General features: G+C 40.7%; 2 protein-coding genes across 6 annotated transcripts; one reads left to right on the forward strand and one right to left on the reverse strand.

Moving 5' to 3' along the window:
* Nucleotides 1-3,279: 3,279 nt before the first annotated feature.
* SPDYA (speedy/RINGO cell cycle regulator family member A) lies at nt 3,280-10,161 on the forward strand. 3 transcript variants are annotated; one of them, XM_053974774.1, is made up of 7 exons: nt 3,280-3,356; nt 4,031-4,277; nt 5,293-5,351; nt 5,606-5,691; nt 7,319-7,490; nt 8,404-8,695; nt 10,070-10,161. In XM_053974774.1, exons 2-7 carry the CDS (start codon nt 4,049-4,051, stop codon nt 10,159-10,161), a joined length of 930 nt encoding a protein of 309 aa, XP_053830749.1. In that variant the 5' UTR covers nt 3,280-3,356; nt 4,031-4,048. The 3 variants fall into 3 exon arrangements, with proteins under 3 accessions (XP_053830749.1, XP_053830748.1, XP_053830746.1); XM_053974773.1 differs by having other exon boundaries at nt 3,291-3,366; XM_053974771.1 differs by having other exon boundaries at nt 3,296-3,412.
* A 190-nt stretch (nt 10,162-10,351) lies between these two features.
* Nucleotides 10,352-16,747, reverse strand: TRMT61B (tRNA methyltransferase 61B). Of its 3 annotated transcripts, none has more exons than XR_008436583.1 (7): nt 16,186-16,747; nt 15,994-16,096; nt 13,267-13,457; nt 11,975-12,066; nt 11,343-11,578; nt 10,654-10,792; nt 10,352-10,467 (listed from the first exon to the last, which is right to left on the reverse strand). XR_008436583.1 is itself a non-coding variant. In XM_053974767.1 (7 exons), the coding sequence occupies exons 1-7, from the start codon at nt 16,723-16,725 to the stop codon at nt 10,424-10,426; spliced, it is 1,287 nt and encodes a 428-aa protein (XP_053830742.1). In that variant the 5' UTR covers nt 16,726-16,747; the 3' UTR covers nt 10,352-10,423. The 3 variants fall into 3 exon arrangements, 2 of the variants coding, with proteins under 2 accessions (XP_053830742.1, XP_053830741.1); XM_053974767.1 differs by having other exon boundaries at nt 10,654-10,734; XM_053974766.1 differs by lacking the exon at nt 10,352-10,467 and having other exon boundaries at nt 10,703-11,578.
* Nucleotides 16,748-16,839: the final 92 nt, after the last annotated feature.

A 16,839-nucleotide genomic window follows, 5' to 3' on the forward strand; every position in this document is an offset into this window, starting at 1 on the left:
TCTCACAACTCATCTAAATCCTTACTCTCTCTTCCCACATATAAAACAGGTTTCTGGTGACAGATGTGGGTTCAGGTGGTTCATCTGTTCCTCTACTTTAATCCTGTGACTTGCTACACCCTTTATTCTGAAAGAATTAACCTCATGTCCAAAGTTTGCTTTTTAGATGTGTGTTTCAGTTTCACAATGGGTCTTTAGGAATGGAGCTCTCAGTCCATGAGCATTTCCCTTTGAATTATTTGATCAAGAGGCCAGGTTCCCCCAGCAGGATCAGCAGTCATCTCTACAGGGAAGAGAGATTTTTTTTTTTCCTATTTCACACTCTGCAGGAAGTAGGAGAAGTCTCTAACTGAAAAATACATATTTTATTGGGGATAATGATTTGTATTTACAAGAATCAATGGTAGTTCTTCATGATTTTGTTTGAAAAGAAATACCAGGCGTTTTACCTGTGGTACTTTATCTTTCTTAGTTAAAAAAAAAAAAAAAAAAAAAAAGTTAATTGGAAAGGATATCAGAGGCCAGAGGCATCTCAAAAATATCGAAATCCGAAAAAAAGGTATGTAAATATATCCTAAAAGTAATTTAGAAAAATACTATCCCTGTGTTTTTCCTCAGTGATGCTTCCTAATCTATCTGTAAACAAATCATTCACTGAAAAATTTTGTCCTTTTTTCATTTAAAGGAATCAAAATGCTCTGCAGCTGCCCTTTTGGACCAAATTCTGGATAGCTATATAACTATATATCTCATATAATGGAGTTCCAGTGTATGTATGGACTTTTTTTTTTTCCCCAGAAATAAGATTTTGTAAGAATCCCAGGTCTTTCAAGCCCAGGTCTTAGTAATTTTATTAATATCAATCTTATATAAAATACACATATATTTAGATTTAAATTATTTATAAATGTATATATCTTTATATATGTATACAGAATATATAATATTTTTGTATTATATACAATTTATATTGTATATATAAATCATATATATATATGATTTATATATACAATATAAATTGTATATAATATATACATATATTATACATATATAATATATATATTATATATATATATATATATATATAATTTATATACATTAAAAATGTAGTTTCAAACTGTGGTTGCATATAGGGATGAAGAGTGGTTAAACTGATGTAATGAGCACCTAGAGGAAGGGTTAAGAAAGAGGAGCAGCATGAAACGCCGTGTACTGCGCTGGACAAACGCTGCATTGGCTCGGTTCACATCGCTGCTGGTGAAACAGCGCTCCCTGATGTCCAACAAGCGACTCGGAAGTCCAAAAGCTCCGTTCTTCCCGATATTCTTGGATGAATTGTTCCACAACCTTCTGAAAAGTGTAGTTAATAAAAAGCAAAGCTGGGAGCCAGTTGATTCCATTATCTCATGCAGAGGACTTGGGTGAAGTTCTGTTTCCTTATTCTCACTGGGTCCAGGGATCAGCCTTTCCACGTTGATGTTTTTTCCATAACGCTTCCAAGCTGAATCCTTGAGTCATCCCCATGTCGGTCCTACCTCAGGCTGCAGAGTCCTGCAAGGAAAGAAAGGCAGAGTTCCAGACATTCCCACAGCTCCCTCTCGCAAGCTCAGTTTCCTCAAGAGCCGGATCCAATGTTGTGCAACGAGCCTGAATCAGAGCAGAGACCTGAGTCCTGGCAGGCTGGGGACAATACACCGATGGAAAAGTCACAATACCTGTTCAATAACTTGATTGTGACCGATTTTTGAGTGAAAAAAAAAAAAAAAAAAAAAAGAAGTCTTTTAATATTTTGTTGCAGAACCACCAGGCCAAAAATTATTTCAGAGGTGGGAGACCTACAGGAAGCTCTGTGGGGGTATAGATTGACATTGTAAGTCACTTTTTATTGGTGTAAAGAATAAGGAAGTATGCACGTCACAGTTATCATTGCAGCTTCATGTTTTGCAATAGGGAATAAGAAAGATTTTTTTTTTCCTGGTCTTAAAGATTAAGATGGTTATGTGGAAGTTTCTGTAACCTGCACTTCCTCTGTTTTTTCAGTTATCAAATTAACAGTAGCTAATTGATGAGTACTTTGAGTTCCTTGATGAAATGTAATATGAAAAAAAAAAAAAAAAAAAAAAAGAGAGAGAACAATGAATGTAGGTGAATATGCATCCAAGAAGTGAGAATCTCAAAGAAGCAGACTTTTGCCCTGCTGATGTATTTGGTATTGTCTCCACTCTGATTTCAGCCTGTTCCATACAGAGATGTTGTTAGTTGGTACATTTACCACTCGGTATGTTTCTTATCTCTTTCCCTGATCAGAAACTTGGCATGATCTTTCCCTGAATGTGCTTGCTAAATCAGAGCATGTAAATAATTTAGCAAATTATTAACAGAAGATGAGGAAGGTGTAAAGAGGCCTCTCATTACCATAGCAAATGAGGCCAGTTACACTTTAATTGGCCGGCGCAGGGGGAAACAATGCAAATGGATCTATGTCTTGCCATCTTCCTGGGATAAATCTTTAGCTCTTCTAAGAAAAGGCAACAGTAACATTTCACGCTAAATCTTATTCAGCAATCTTATTAGCAAAGGGATCTTTTTCATTCCTGTTACATTTCAATAGACTGCCTTAGACTAATTGCAGACTACAACCTGCATTAATTGCCTCTGTGGAAAGGTAGCAGCAGGGTATCCTGCATCTCCGTGTTTAATGATCTTTAGAGTCAGGTATCCCTTCTCCTTCGTGTCCTATGGCTCCTGGGGAGACGTTTATCAAACTGGGAAGATGTTTTAATCATAGAATCACAGAATGATTTGGCTTTGAAGGATCTTTAGATCACTTCGCTCCAACCCTCAGCCAGGGGCAGGGTGGGACACCTCCCACTAGGGCAGGTTAATCAGAACCGCATCCAGCCTGGCCTTGAACACTTCCAGGGATGGGGCAGGGAAAAGGAAAAGGAAAAGGAAAAGGAAAAGGAAAAGGAAAAGGAAAAGGAAAAGGAAAAGGAAAAGGAAGGCTAGGTTTGTTTTGCAGGGCCGCTGAGAGCCCCAGGGCAGCCTCGGCGCGGCCCCTGGCGGTGAGGCGAGCAAGAGGCGCCCCCGCCGTGCCCCGCTCCCATTGGCTGCCGCGCCCCGGGCGCCAACAGGAGAGGGCGGGAGGAGAGAGCGCCCCGCCGTCTGATTGGCTGGAGCGGTGCGCCGCGCACGCTGATTGGCTGCGGGAGGCGCCACTCGCCGTGCGGAGGCGTGAGGGGAGCCGCTGAGGGAGGCGGGCGCGGCTCGGGGCTGCGGCGCAGGAGGCGAAAGCGCAGCCGCCCCTCAGGGCCCTTCGGTGTTCATGCGGCGGCCGCCGAGCGCTGGGGAGCCGGGTAGGCTGCGGTGAGCCAGCCTCCAGCAGCCCCCTGCCGGCAGACCTCCTGAAGGCGTAAATACGTTTAATCCCGCCAAAAAGTACCCTTCCTCCCACTCTCCGTTTGGTATCCCCTTGAATTTTTGCGGTGACAAACACCACAGGTTATTTTTCCTTGGTCGCGCCTTCAGGGTATGTCCAACTTGAGGGATAAGATTAATTCCCAATAGCAATTAGGAGCTCAAGACTTGATTTTAATGTTACTTGGCTCAATCACAGCTCTGCTGCGTTAGTTCTATTAATATTCCTTTAAAAAAAAATAGAATCACAAATTGGAGGGGAAGAACGCAGGTTTTTTGGTAGATCTAAGTAAGTGTGTGGAGCTACAAGGATCTGACAAACAGCAGCTTTTCCTGCAAAGGCTCTTTTCCCATTTTCCAAAGTTGACTGGAAAAAGCAAAATTGAAGGCTCCTACTACTAGGGGAAAAGAAAGCTTTATAAATTTAGAACTAAATCAAAGAACTCTACATGGCTGTCTTAGGGCACAAGACTTAGATAATCAGTACTGATAAAATTAATTTTCCATCATCTGACATACAACTTCTACTGAAACGTTTCATGTGAACAAAAGAAATGTACAAGTGCTGAAACTGACTAATTCTGTAGTTGATTTCTTCTTATTTTCTTAACAGGAACCTTTGCTTGACGAAATGAAACACGATCTGGTGTGTCAGACACCTCCCACTGTCACTGTTCATGTAAAATCGAGTGCATCCAGATCACATCAGCAAAAAAAACTTACTAGACTAAAGCGACCTGCTTTTAAAGACCATCAAGAAAATTGTGAAAAAGGGGTTCCTAGTCAGAAATATAAATGTCCAAAGGGACCATGTCTAGTTATTCAGCGTCAGGAAATGACAGCTTTCTTTAAATTATTTGGTAGGTTAATAATGGGAGATATGAATGAGTTGACTGAACAGAATGTTTTCTAAGCTCAGGAATGTTGAGAGTGCTTTTTATATCGAAACTAATGGCAATTCTTTCTCGAAACGATTTGTTGTTATATTTTGGTATATAAATATTTAATGCTTAAGTTGAAAATACAAGGGCTACCTAACTGATGAAAAGTGTATTTTTTAAATTACAAATTAAATCAATGTGGTTTGCTACTTTTTATTTTATGATAATTTTCTTTACTATTTTCTCTTATATTTCAACTAATACATGTAAAACAATGTGCATCTTGTTTTACACAAGGCTTAAAAAAAGGGACTCCTTGTCTCTTAAATGTGTTCTGTACTGTGGGAATAAACTCCTGGGGGAAGAAGTGGAATGGGAAGTTGATCTAAGGAGTTGGAGCATCTCTTCTTTATTTGTGTCTCTTCCATATAAAGTTTTGTGTTTAATTTAGCAAAGGCATTGAGTAATAGTGGAAGATTACAGCTGGTTTTTATTTGACCCTTAAATACAGAAGTGCATGAGAGAGAGGTCGTGGTAATTACGGTACATGGTCATGGACAGTGAAGCAGTGACCAAAAATAAGCACGTGTTGCCCTATAAAGGCTGCCAGGTAATCAGGGTGCAGGATCTCAGCAGTCTGTAGTTCCTCTGAAAAAAGGGTGTGCTATCACCTGGAAGCATGCAATGCAGGAAGAAATTATGCAAATAGAAAAAAAAATACTGGTTATTTTTCACTTTCACCTGCTGTTACTCAGAACGGATGAAATGCAGTCACCAGATTTTCCACCTTGCCTTTCTGGTAGAGTTTGTTTTCTTTTGTCATGTAAGCTTTTTTCACACCCGAACTGCCCTCAGTTTCTTTGTTCCCTCCTGGCCAGTCTAGCTGCTTTTCTTTCATTTGGTTTAATGAAAGACCATCTGTTATTTATTTATAAATACCTTCTGACATCAACAGTTTTGGTGTTTGAAATGCTACAGCTTTCTCTTGTTACAGATGATGATCTAATCCAAGACTTCCTTTGGATGGACTGTTGCTGTGAAATTGCAGACAAGGTAAGTGTATTTCCTTCTTAGTTAACAGAACATACATTGAGTGAGAAATCTGCCCTTAATTACTTTATACTTTATTGCAAATACAGAACATCATCTTTTACTAATGGTTTCACATGGAAATTTCAAGAAACTTAATTCATGCTTTCCTCATTGTTAAAAATGATGAAAATATCTTGGTGCAAGATGTGTGAATCAATTTAGGAAATACTATATCTAAGCAACACATTGATACTTCATTTTACATTTTAAAACAGTATCTCTTGGCAATGACTTTCGTTTATTTCAAGAGAGCTAACTTCACACCAAGTGAGCATACCAGAACCAATTTCTTTGTGGCTCTGTAAGTACTTTAAAATTATCTGGTTTTATTAGGATAAACTTTGCATTATTCCTTTATGACACTGACAGTTATAATATGTGATGAGACTTCCTTGAGGCAGTATATAAACAACCTGATCTAGGGGGTGGCATCCCTAGGGGATGGCAGGGAGGCTGGAACTAGGTGGCCTTTAAAGTCCCTTCCAACCCCAAGCATTCTGTGGTTCTATGATAATCCACACACTGCACATAAATAGTGCAAAGTCACCATTCTTCCTGTGATGGAACAAGTTGAGCAGCAGCCAGGGGTTGCTTGCACTGGTGTAGTGATACCCACAGTGGCATTCTGCCTACCAAACTGAATCTGGGAGCTTTTTAAAGCATTGCAAGAAATACATGCAGGACAATACACAGCAATATGTATGTGGCTCACAGGTGCTTTATAAACCTTATTTCATATCTTTGCCAGCCTTTAAGGCATTTGTATCAAAACACTTCAAGCATCTCAGGAGTAACTTGTTATTAAAGTTTCCGTCAATGTGATTTAAATCAACTGTAAAAACATTGCTAGAGGATTTCTGACAACTTTTTTGAACAGTTGTAAAATGCCTATACTTTGAAACAGTGGTGGAATCAGTAATCCATACCTGCCAGGCCTACATAACCTTCTGTATTTGGCTACACCTACAGAGGGTTCTGCTTTTTTTTTTTTTTTTTTTTTACAGTGTTATGGTCCTCAGGTCATCTTCTCCAATAACATCACTTCTCAGATGCTCTGATTTGCACACTAGTGCAAAGGTGGCTGTTCCTTCCACTGTCACTGGTACTGTGGGTGACATCCACAGAGCATGGAGGAGGGAGCCCTCCATTGAAGGGGGAAAAGCCAGGCCAGAACAGTGAAAGGATTAGGAAGGGGACAAAGAGTCTGGTGAGACTAGGACTAGAGAGAATATTGGGGTCAGGAGTGAGTGAGAAAACTGGGGAGGAGACTAAAAGTCCTAATTTTTTCAAGTGTGATTTACAGGAGTTTAGTACCAGGTGGATCCAGAGGAAGTAAACATTTTCCTGTTGTCTGAGAAGACAATCCAAAATTAAAAGTAACTAGATAGTGAACAAAGTGAAGAACAGAGACATAAAGAAAAGTAATTTAAGTTTTACATTATAACTAAAGGTAGACCTCTATTTAGTTGTTTGCTCCTAATTTAGTATAAGCAACATAATTTTCCAAGAATAGCTAAAATCCATAAAGTAAAAACCGAAAAGTTTAAGATTTCACAGGATAGTTTTAAGCCTTATTTAAAGAATTTAAAGAATCAATCAGAAACTGTTCATTTTATTCAAGGGTTTCTTGCCAGCTTGGAGAAAGATGTCAGGATGTGTTAGTTCTAGCTTATCTATTAATTTAGGAAACTCTAGGGTTAAACAATTTTTATAAAAGCTTGGGTTTTTTACCCAAAGGATGCATATGGAACTAATTAAGAAAATATTGTATTCCAGACAGAAGGCTGTATTTTGCTAGTGTTTTTTCCTCACAATACTAGAAAAAAGAACCACTGCAATATGTCTCTTATTTTATGTTAGAAATCATTCTAATATAGTGGTTTAAGATTGAATAATCTTTACAAACATAAACATATATATATTTGAAGGTATCTGGCAAACACAGTTGAAGAAGACAATGAAGAAGCAAAGTATGACATTTTCCCATGGGCTTTGGGCAAAGCCTGGAGAAAGCTCTTCCCTGATTTCTTAAAGTTAAGAGATCAACTTTGGAGTAGAATTGACTACAGGGCTATTGTAAGCAGACGCTGCTGTGAAGAGGTAGGGAGGGAGATTTCATATTGTGGATGCTGAAATCACAAGTAACACCAACTAGCAATTTAGCTCTGTACAGTTTCTTCCTAAAGTAAACACACAATCCGTGGGAATGAGAAGATGCTGCTAAAATGTAATGGTCCATTTATCCTCCATGGTATTTTTTTCCTTCTCCATTTAAAATACATTGTTTGAAATGGTGTTTTTTAAGTAAACTAGAATATTTTATATTGCACTACTGTTAAAAGTGAAGTTTCTATTGGCTAGAATCTGCTTCATGCAAATATTTTAAATTTAAATTCTACCTTAATTTGTTTCACTTCACCCACTTTAGAAATAATTTTGTGTGCTTTACAATTTATAAGGAAAAAATACATTCCTCACTTTTCAGGTGAAGCGTGTATCTGGAAAAGCCCTTGTCATGTTCCAAGTACACGATGTTTACTTTCAGATGGTGGAAAAGCAAATGTCACTTACTCTAGAGGCCCATTTCTGGGGATGGGATTAGATGCTATGGGAAAAGCACACGGAACAAGGCGAGTGCAGGATGCTTTTCCTTGCATACCCTCCCAGCTTCCCACTGTTGTTATTTCAGTGATGATGAACGCTGTCAGCTGGTGTTTGGTAACTGGCCAAAGAGACCCTCTTGTGTCCAACTTCCCGAGCTTGAGCTGCTGTTTGTGGTGACTCCCATGAACATACAGGGCTGGAAGCTGGCATGTTTCCACACCTGACTGCTATCAGGATTACTTACTCCTGCCTAAAGGAGCAAACTTCCCAGTGGGTCAGTGAGAGGGATAAGAGGTGATGCCCATTTCGGCTACATTAATTCCCTGCCATACACTGAGCGCATCTCCTGTTTTCCCCCGTACGATTCCCCATGATTTCTGCTCTTCCGATGCCACGGCTGTTCCCACAGGTGATGGCTATCGCTCCAACACATTACATCTGGCAGCGAGAGCGCTCCGTGCAGCACAGCGGAGCTCTGAGGAGCTACGATGACCAAGTGCAGCTGCCCCGAGGACCCAGTGCTACTCCCACAGACTGCCTGCTCTGCGGGAAGAAAGGCAGGTTTGTACGACTCGGATTATCGTCTTCCTCCTCATCTACCGACACTTTGGAGATGATGGACTTACACTCATCCCAGAAATCAAAGGACACCTTTTCAACTGAAAAAATGCTCATCGACTCTCCTTCTTATAAAGCCCAAGGTATGGTTTAATATTGTGAATAATTTTCCATTCCTTTAGGCAACTGGGGCCGTATTTGCCCTTCTGAGTGCTGCAGGGACTGCCCTGTCCCTCCCTATTACACCTTGGCAGAACTGTGCTTTTACCCTCATGGATTCATTTTCACATATTGTATCTTGACTTCCTGGAAGTACCAATTGCTTTACATTGAGTCTCTTCACGTTACTTTCATCTACTATGGTAGATTTTGGGTGCATTCCAGTCTACTCAGGCATTTGTTGCTATTCTTGCATTATAAATGAAATGCAGAGTCCTGTTTTAAACACTTATGATTGGCTGGAACAATAAAAATAGTGGTGTGTAAGGGGAGTTAAAGTGCTCTTGCTGAGAGCATGTTTTGAGAAAGGGCAGGATGCTCAGTTGTGGCATGGGTTTGGATACAGGTTAAATCACAATTCCCATTTTCCTCTAAGTATCTAATTTGTTGACAATTTATACAACACTGTTTTAATCCTGGGGTATGAGTAGAAAACAAGAGCTTATTCCAAGAATTGTTTATGTAATTGAATCTCTGCCCATTGCTCTACTCACAATAGCACCCTCAGCCTTTGCATTAGGGGCCTCCATTACATAGAGCAGCTGTGGGGCAAACCCGTTATTAAATTTATTATTAGGAGCTAAATGCACTTGAGATGTAAACTTCCTCAGGCATCTGGATAAGGCCTCAGCTCTGCAAAGATACTCTCCTGTAGTTATCCAGGGCAGAGTTCCTAGTATACTTATCTAATACAAAATATTTATAGCTCTGTATGCTTTACTTGCATATGTTCTCATTAATATCCAAATTCTCACTATTACAGTAAGATTGTTACTCTTTTTGACAGCTTTAGTACAAGTGTGATTCTCAACTTTGAAAAATTTGGCATTTGAATATTTCCTGACATATAAAGCCAAGTCAGGTATTTACAAAACATAACTTAATAATTTAATGTTTTAAACATCACCACTTACTCAGGGGAGACCCAAAGTGACTTTAAGTCTGTTTTTATTTGAGAGATCTGGCTTCTCATCTCTGACAAGGGCCAGAAAAAACTGTGTTTCCTCCAACCATTTGAGAATACTTTATATGAAGCGACGTTCACAAATAACCAGGCAACTTACAGCATGAGTGCTGGAAGTGAACCAAAGCTGTGCCTGTCAACAACTGTTTTGATGTTGAAATAAGCACAGCTTTATCAAGTGAACACATTCAGTGAATTTCAGTACCTCTTAAAGTTATGCTTTAAGAACTTTGTTCTTAAAGAAACCTATAGTCACCAGCTGGAAGCCAGCAAAGTATTCATTTCAAAGGAGAGCCTTATTTTCTGACTAAATTTTTTTTCTCCTTATTTCTAGAAGACTGTCAGAGGCTGTCCAGCAAAAGGCAACTGTGTAGCACCCTGGATCAAGATAAGTCCATGGACTGGTTTACAAGCAACGGAGAATGAAATGCACCTGATAAGACAGAAACAGATACTGTGATTTGCAGAACAATCTGGGCTGCATCACAACACCAGACGTGATGATTCCCTTCAAATGTTTCCCTTTACATAGTGAGATAACAGTTGGTGTTTCAAACTTGATGTGTGGTAGAAATCAGAGCAGTCACTGGTTAAAAGTTACACACCTTGCAAAATGTAGCATCTACTTTGTTATGTTTTATTTCATTCTGATACAATATTCAAAGTAGCAGCTAAGGAGGCAGCAGCATCAAGAAAGCAGTGGTCGAAACTTTCTCAGCTTGGTAAGGAATGCTAATTAAAAAACAAAAGTTACTACTTTAGTATTTCAATATACAATGATTTTTTATTATTATCAGTTTTACGGTTGCATGAGATAGGAAAATACCAAATGCTAGTACCAAAAAAAAAAAAAAAAAAGTTTATTTGAAATAAAAATACCACTAAACATTTAAGATAAGCTTTTCCCAAGTGTCTCACCTGAATGAGCTTCCTGCCAGTGGGATGGTCGGGCAATGTAAGGCATCGAGTGGTTTGTTTCAGCAGCATCACTGAGTGATTCTGTGAGAAGGACACTTTTTAAAGTTTTCTTCCCACACATTTAAGACCTGCATGCAGACTAGAGTAGACAATGTACATGTAATATTTTTCCCTGACATGTTTCGTTTTTTTTGTTGTCACCTATCAGTAAATTCAGAACTCTTTGCATTTTGCAGATCTATACTGTATATATATTTGTATTTGTCATATAAATATTATATATATATATGGCAGCATTTTTGTATTTGCCAGAACAACATAATTTTAAAACAGAGCTCACTGGCCACCGTTTCTCCCAAGGAATCCTTAAGTCCATCAGGGTCCTCTAAAGCAGCTTTGGGGTGAGTATAAAGAACTGAATTTTCTTAAAAATCAAAAATTTGGAAACAGTAGTAGAAGGGCAGTCATTCTTTATTGCAGACTGAAATTTGTTTTTTTATTTAGCCCAGGTTTTTAGTAGGATATTTTAATTTAAGTAATAATTAATAGTATCCTTTAAACCTGACAAAGGTCCAGGCTGTCCAAAACCTTGCCTATTCTCAGCTTACCTAGGCAAAACCACAGCTTCTTCTTACACTGGATTATCAAAGTGCAGCAATAGGGGATGTCATCAGCAGTAAAATCCTTACCATTGTATTTGCTCTCCTTAAGAACTGCTTCATGCTGAATATGGACTTCTTCGTATTCATTTTCATGTGGTTCTTCAATATTTTCTTGAGTTTCCACCATTTGACTTGATTTGTAATGCTTGAGTTTAGCAGGGAGTACTGACCAGCTCCTGTGAGTTACCTCAATTATCCTTTCACACAAAAAAGGAAGCTTGCAAATCCGTATTCTGTCTAAAAGGTCAATAACCTGTGTGATGCTTTTGAAGAAATGCAAAGGATGAAGTAGTATTTTGAAAACTCAAATCACAAAATTTCAGTTCTACTGACTTTGGCACATTCTTTACCTTTGAGGTTACATGAGTCCTTTAAAGGAGCAACCTGATTATTGCACTGGAGACCAGTGCAGTTACTTTGAGGATGCCATAAAGGCCAAACTTCACTGACCAGAATGAGAACATTCCCCAGGCAGATGCCAAAGGATTTGGCCAAGGGTGATTTATACTGAGTATAAATCCCAAAGAAAATTACACGGGGGGAAAAAACCCAACTTTGTTAACCATTTCATTAATGCTGCATGTGCATTTCAGAAGATGCTTTGTTTTGTAGTGAGGCCAGGTAATGCCTGAACAAAGGTGCCAAAAAGAAAGACTTACTTTGCTAAGTACACAGCACACACCCCACCTTGTTTCAGGCTTGTGTGTACAACAGGCAAAGCACACTGAGGGTTCAGCATATCCAGAACTACCTGCAAGAGAAAAAGATATTAATGTTTACTGGGAGAACACATGTACATCTGACAATGTAACAAACAACAATGCTGGGGAGAAAAAAAGGTTATGGAAAAGAGATGCATACAACAGCAGTAGGTAATCATCAGCCAGTTTCATTACTGCCTCTCAAAACCTGATGTGCACATTTACACAAAATGAAGTCCTCTCTACTTCCAAATGAATTTCTATTAAAGCAGCAAGTAGCATTTGACCAACTAAGTAGGTCTGTAGGAAGTTAAGCCTCCTAGTAATTAAATCCCATAGTCCTGACAGTAATAAAAACTTTTAGAAGACTACATTTACTAACACATTTGAATACCTATTTCTCAAATGTGAAAAAAAAAAAAAAAAAGCTTGTTCAAATGCATAAAAAGAACACATTATGGTCACAATGCCTAACTTGCTGTCAGTTTCAAGATTAAAAATACTTATTGTCTTTGGCAATTTATCCATCTTCTACTAGGAAGCTATTCAGATTGTAGAACAATGGGATATGCAATATCTGATCCTCCCTGCAGGACTGTTACTTAAAGCATTTTTTGAAAAGGTATTTTTATGCTATGTATTATATTTCTTTGTTTGCACCATGTAACAAATTGCTATTTGTTTAAAGCATTTAGTAAGTAGTTGCAAGTAGTTTGTCAGCTTTACAGGGAAGAGTGATGAACACCAAGCTGTTCTCCCCAGCATGACTTCTTTTAGGAAATCTGGATACAAAGAAGTAGGACAGAAGAGCAAGCCACAGCATTCTCTGAATTATGGTTTAGTTACATTGTGCATTCTATATAGCTGATAGCAAAGTGGTCACATAGTTACGTATTTAATAAGGTTATGTATTTTTCTGAAATTCGATGCTTGAAATATTTATCTCATAAAAATATCAATTTCTCAAAAATACAAGAAAGCGAGTTGGTCTTTGCTTATAAGATGGCAGTAATTAATTGTAATATTTCTATAGTACAGCTTTATCACTCTTTCATTTGACAACCTGTAACTGAAACCTTGAAAACATCTGACAAGAAATGTACAATGTTTCTTTCACTGATGAGGACCTGGATTGTTATTTCTCATGTTACACTAGATATGGGAGTCCTGTTGCAAGTGTGAGCACTAGAGGTTTTCATTAAAGGAGAAAAGACACGTGTCAAACGGGGGAGTTGTTTGGATTCACTCACTGCATCGAGTGTTACAGATTTCATATCTGCAGCTGCTGTTGAAATGTCTTTAAGAATGAACTCCACGTTATCTGGCCACTCATCCACGTGTCCTATTGCCCATGCAGAGCGCCAGTGCCTGTAATTCTTCTTAGCTAAACGATGATGGTCCTCTCTGATTTCGTAACTTAGAACACGTCCTTTGGGCCCAACTGAAAACAAACAGAAGACACTCCACTCACCACTTTACACTGCTGTTATAAAGACTTGGGGGAAAAAAACCAAAACAAAAGCAAAAACCACAGTCTGTATCATAAGTACACCTTTCCATCTCCACTTTAGGAAATTATCACATATGAAACAATCAATGACAATCTATGTTTTCTTTACATTTAAAACAAAAATGCAGAAAAAGTGCCGTGTTAGTTCTTTCACAGACAGAAATCCATCAATGCACAGATGAAACAAAGTGTAGTTATAGTAGTACAGACTGTTCCAAGATGTTCTCCTGAAGTCACTCCTGCAGCAAAAGACAAGTAGAGCTCCTGTGGCCCCGGCCAGATCCTCCTGCTAGAGCAACCAGAGGTACCAGCTGAGAATGCTGCACCAGTGCTCACAGCCTAAGGAAACCTGCTCACTGGTCTCAGCCCCACAGAAAAGTTTTCCAGTGTACTCTTTGATCTATTCGGGTTTGTGTAATTTTCCTGTTACTGTCTGCAACAGCAATAAATTATTAAGTCTAAATTTACTCTTCTGAAATTTACCACGAGTCCAATGCACACTGTTTCTCATAAAGGAAGCATGTCCAGGCTGTGCAGGCAGACAGCAGGGTGTGCACTGCTGTATTATTCCATATTTGTATTACTCCAATTCCTCAAGCCTATCCCACCACTCACTTCTCTCTCCTTGCTACTTTGGAATGGGTGCAGCTTTCAGGAAGCAGCAGCTCCCCAGGTCACTTCTGTGCCTTCCTAAGCCACTTCAGTCGGGAGTCACCAGGTTCCTTCCCTCACCTATGTGATCCCACTGTGAATCCATTCTGGTAACTGAGTAAAAGGGATGGATTTCCCAACAGTTGCTCCTTGATCCAGCTCACCCTGCATCAGACAGAGGCCAGAACCAGCTTGTAAGAAAGGGAAGGTTTCAGCACGTTGCCTTTGATCACCTGAAGCATTTGTAGAGTCACAGTGCCAACTCCTTGTTACTTTCCATTATCAGTTTAGAAACATCAGAAAAATAAAATTCTTCACACTAGAAGGGTCAGTTTTACCCCCAGTCATTCAAAGTAATTCCTACTTTTGGAAACTGTTTTTTTTTTTAAATAAGAACAAGGTGAAGTAGCTAGGCAAAACTTCATTACTGTGAAGCTCCAGTATGTCAATTTGCATACATCATATTTTCCAGTTCTCAAAGACCTTAAAGTCATGGCAAATACCACTCTCCTAACTTTATCTCATTTCATGTCAGTAGCTTCTGGGAATGATTTAAGAAAGAATGGAAAAGAAAACATAAAAGGAATAACAATTAAGAGATGAATGAAATCTGTTACATCAACAAGAATTTTGGAAATTAAATAAATCCATGGACATTGATAAGGTGGACACTGGATTTGAATTCCAGCATTCACCCACACAGCAGCTGTTTTCCTTGATGGGTATCACTGGTGTGCATTTAATGGTGGCAAAAGCAGCCACCATTAGGAAACAGCACAGCAAATCAAATCTATTTATTTCTGTGTCAGCACCAAAGTGTGTTCAGCTGTGACTAAAACTGGCTGTATTTGGTGCCTATTTAAATTCAATAAATTTGAAAACAGAAATGCAATTTCATATCTTTTTCCCACTCCTCAAAAATAGAGCTGGTCTGGCACACAACAACTGCACTCTTTCCCTGGATAGGGTTAACAGCCTGGTAATGCCAATGATTTTGCCAGCTCGGCTAATTTACAGCTGAATTAAAGTGATTAGAAAAAAACTGTTGGACAAGACTGAAAAACGAGAGGAATAATTGGCAAGTTCGGGTGTGCTTGTATGAAATGGCCACAGTATGCTGAATACCCACGGCAGAAAAATCAGTTGCTGTATTTAGCAAGAGCCAGCTTTTGCCTTAGCCAGTAGCAGGTATTCCATCTCTTTGGGTTCTGGGTCTGCCCACAGGGCAAGGCAGGGAAAGCTAAGGACTCCTACTTTCCCTCTCTAAATGGAAAAAGAAGCTCTGATGTTTACCTTGTTTATCTTCTGTTTCATCATCTTCTAGCTCCTACAACAACAATGTTTGCTTTGAGGATAATCCCATGCTAATTTCAAAATCCCAGTGGAACTAAAAAACCCCAAACGCTAGATTATTCCAGAAAGATGATCAGAGGAAACCAAGCAATCACAGTAGGAGGCAGGAGAGAGAGGGAGCAGAGGTGCAACTGCTGACCTTGAAATTTGGGCCCAGCATATCAAGACCAGCTACAGTTGAGTGATCTTGAGGCATGGCTGAAACTCAGCTTTCTGCAAGGCCTTCTGTAACCAGTTACATCACGGCCCTCTAAGCACAGCCAGAATGGTTTGCAGTCCCTGTGCTGATGTAACTATTCTTCAAGTTAAACTATACGTGAACTGCAGCAAAGCTTTCATGAGCTGAATAGTAAGGACCACGAGAGCTATATGGAAAAGTTATGGGCAAAATTATAACCAAAGTAAAAGTCTGGGAGTTGTGACAAGGAATTAAATACTGCGTTGTCTAAAGCCAGGTTCTCACCTGCTCTTGACAGAAACAAGCTCATAGCACCGGACCCGCTGCCAGTTTCCAACACGGTGTCTCCCGGGTGGATATCCATCATCATTAATAGAGCACTTATATCCTGCGAGCGAGAAAAACACGGCACGTTAATATTCGCGGGAAACTAAAGGTGATATTCGGCCAGCCACCTCCCCAGCCACCAGCCGGCACCTTGGGGTAGGCGATGGTGGGCCCCCGAGGCATGAGCAGCACGTACTCGTCCAGCGAGGGCCGCCTCAGCAGCAGCCGCTTCCCGTCCGGCGTGCGCAGCACCTGCCCGGGCAGCTGCCCGATGATGTCGCGGTGGGGCAGGACGCCGCCGGGGCTGCTCAGCACCGCCTCCGCCGCCAGCCGGCAAAGCAGCTTCAGCGTCGCGTCGTGCTTCCTCCGCACCTCCGCCAGCGCCAGCTCCCCGGCGCGGAAAGCGCCGGAACGCGGACCCGCCGCCTCAAACACCGCTGGACGTGAGGCAACCACCGCCGCCGCCTCCTCCTCCGGGGGAGTCGCGCACCGCGCCACCGCCGCCGCTTCCTCGGGCGGCAGCAGCCGCCTCACCCGCTCCAAAGGCGACAGCGAAGCCTCCCATGCCCGCCTGCGAGGCTTCCCGTCGGCAGGAAAGGAAGAAGAAGAAGGAGGAGAGGAGGAGGAAGAGGAGGCCGCCCGCCGCAGCGCGCGCCAAGCCCTCATGGAGCGGGGGCAAAGGGGGCGCATGCTCCGGCCCCCGCCCCGCGCGCCTGCGCCGCACGCCCCGATGACGCCGTAGGCGTCATCGGGGCGTGCGGCGCAGGCGCGCGGGCGGGGGCCGGAGCACGCGGGCGGTGCATG

The sequence above is a fragment of the Vidua macroura genome, chromosome 3, assembly GCF_024509145.1.
Source record: "Vidua macroura isolate BioBank_ID:100142 chromosome 3, ASM2450914v1, whole genome shotgun sequence".
Lineage (NCBI taxonomy): Eukaryota > Metazoa > Chordata > Aves > Passeriformes > Viduidae > Vidua > Vidua macroura.

Bases quoted from the DNA above. Each gene is read 5' to 3' on its own strand.
- SPDYA (XM_053974774.1), top strand. From the start codon at position 4,049: ATGAAACACGATCTGGTGTGTCAGACACCTCCCACTGTCACTGTTCAT. The intron at 4,278-5,292 runs GTAGGTTAATAA...CTCTTGTTACAG, and splicing joins AGCTTTCTTTAAATTATTTG to ATGATGATCTAATCCAAGAC. The intron at 5,352-5,605 runs GTAAGTGTATTT...ATTTTAAAACAG, and splicing joins GCTGTGAAATTGCAGACAAG to TATCTCTTGGCAATGACTTT.
- TRMT61B (XM_053974766.1), bottom strand. From the start codon at position 16,725: ATGCGCCCCCTTTGCCCCCGCTCCATGAGGGCTTGGCGCGCGCTGCGG. The intron at 12,067-13,266 runs GTGAGTGAATCC...TTTCTCTTGCAG, and splicing joins AATCTGTAACACTCGATGCA to GTAGTTCTGGATATGCTGAA. The intron at 11,579-11,974 runs GTAAGTCTTTCT...TTTCTTCAAAAG, and splicing joins TGTGCTGTGTACTTAGCAAA to CATCACACAGGTTATTGACC.